Consider the following 1,888-nt stretch of genomic DNA (forward strand, 5'->3'; position numbering starts at 1 on the left):
AATACATACATAATATTGGCAGAAACTAAAACGTACGCTATCGCAGAATTTTCGTCATCATTGAATGTGAAGAGTTGAGCGACTCTGCGTCTCAGATCGTTTGCCCCGGCTTTGAATGTCCTTACAAATGCAAAATCAGCACCAGTCTCGCGCAACATGTCCCCATAGATTCTCACTTCTGCAACAAGTCTGTATGACTGCCTTCAGGGTCCGGGGTACTAGAAGCGTAGCGGTATGTCCTCTGCCACTTGGAGAAATACGCCACTTGTCCTGTCTACGGACTACATTTGAGCAAGTTCAGTGATCTGGAAAGGAAAAGGTAACATTACCGAGTCATCCTTCTCATCGCTAAAGTCGGATGGGACTCCACCGACATACGAGAAATATGAGAGTGGATTATGGACGATTTGTTTTTTACCACCAACAGCCATAATTTCGACTTTTTCTTCGTACAGAACAGGAGGAAGGCCATTCTCGGGTACATCCTTACCGGCCCAGTCCCAGTATCTGCGTGTGATATAAATGGTTGTATCAGTGTCGGGAATGATTTATCACGCACGGAAAACGCAGTTCCTTTGCAGCTTTGATCCATACTCCATGTTCATTCGGGTTATTAGCTTCAATGTCTTGGGCCAATGTTTCAGCGATGTTTCCGATCGATTGCTGGAACCCAATAGAACTGAATTTAATACTAGTAGCGCGTCAGGCATGATCGTGCACTGAACATACCTCAATGAGCATAACATATGGGCGGTGCCAGGTGGGAAACACAACAGCGCCATGGCTGAAGAAAGGTTTCAAATCAACAGAGCGAGAGGAGGTACCATCAACTTACTTGCAATAACCTGTTACACAATATTGTCAGGCTATAGAGAACAACAGCGGAGGCAATGGCCATACCTCCAAATCTGGAAGGGACGGGATTGGTATCTTTCTTATCATTGGCGCTATAGTCAGCTGAAATATCCTTGTTGCGGTCACCAGCCCATTCAACATAGGGCCTGCCGTGGATTGACGCAATTTCCATGAAGGTGGCTGCAGGCTCTTCTACAACTTGGGGAGCATCGGAACGCTGCTGGATCGCATTGAAAGCAAGGATGAACAATGCAAATTGGTAGGGATGGTCCTTCTCCAGCGTCTGGATAGGCAAGCGATCAAATATGCCTCCAGTGCCCTTGCGGCCGATCACGGGATAGTGGTACTCAATAGAGCTCATTGTTGGAGTAGGTCAGAGAGCGGTAACAAATCAGGTTTGACTAGCTGCATTTATATACATACAACAGGCGCGCAGACAAAGCCGCCTTGCGCGGAGCTAATCCTCATAGGTGACTGATTAGTACAGTTGATGCGGAGACTTGCGTAGGCACTGGAAGACAGATGATGTGGTAATTGATAGAGAATGGAGTGGAACATACCGGTCGGATCTGCCGCGCAGCGCCCATAGGACCGAATTTGAATAGCATGTTCTGCATGTGGATTGGAACGATGATCTAATCTATATGGAGGACAATGGATATCGCGCGCGGCTAATAGACCCTCCGGCCCAAAAACCTGCGTAATGATCATACAATGAAATAGAGGAATGAAGGTCTCCTACTAGGGCAGTCTACATACTGTAGACCAAAAGTGTGACACCTGCATGACATCAAGGCAGTGATGTGATGGCCTTGATCTTGGGCATAACGTCAGAAGGGCATTAAATGCCGTGGTGGACGCTGTCCCTGAACAGTCCAGCTGCCATCATGCCGGTGATGTCTCATCTACGTAAGTCTGTCCGCATACCCCTAGTACTGGTTAATGTGCAAATAAATGCAAGCTCGAAACACACGGTAGAAGATCAGATCATACTGGAACGAACTAATCTCGAAAGATTAATAAGAAAATTCCT

At 46.8% G+C, this 1,888-nt stretch overlaps 1 protein-coding gene across 1 annotated transcript; it reads right to left on the reverse strand.

Moving 5' to 3' along the window:
• Positions 1–281: 281 nt before the first annotated feature.
• On the reverse strand, positions 282–1,216 carry F5891DRAFT_1149764 (common central domain of tyrosinase-domain-containing protein; the record flags this gene model as incomplete). The annotated part of the gene is made up of 4 exons (XM_041365108.1): positions 282–507; positions 560–663; positions 730–784; positions 855–1,216. The coding sequence occupies 4 exons, from the start codon at positions 1,214–1,216 to the stop codon at positions 282–284; spliced, it is 747 nt and encodes a 248-aa protein (XP_041222857.1).
• Between the last annotated feature and the right edge of the window lie 672 nt (positions 1,217–1,888).

Source organism: Suillus fuscotomentosus (assembly GCF_016647785.1).
Source record: "Suillus fuscotomentosus strain FC203 chromosome Unknown F5891scaffold_48, whole genome shotgun sequence".
Taxonomy (NCBI): domain Eukaryota; kingdom Fungi; phylum Basidiomycota; class Agaricomycetes; order Boletales; family Suillaceae; genus Suillus; species Suillus fuscotomentosus.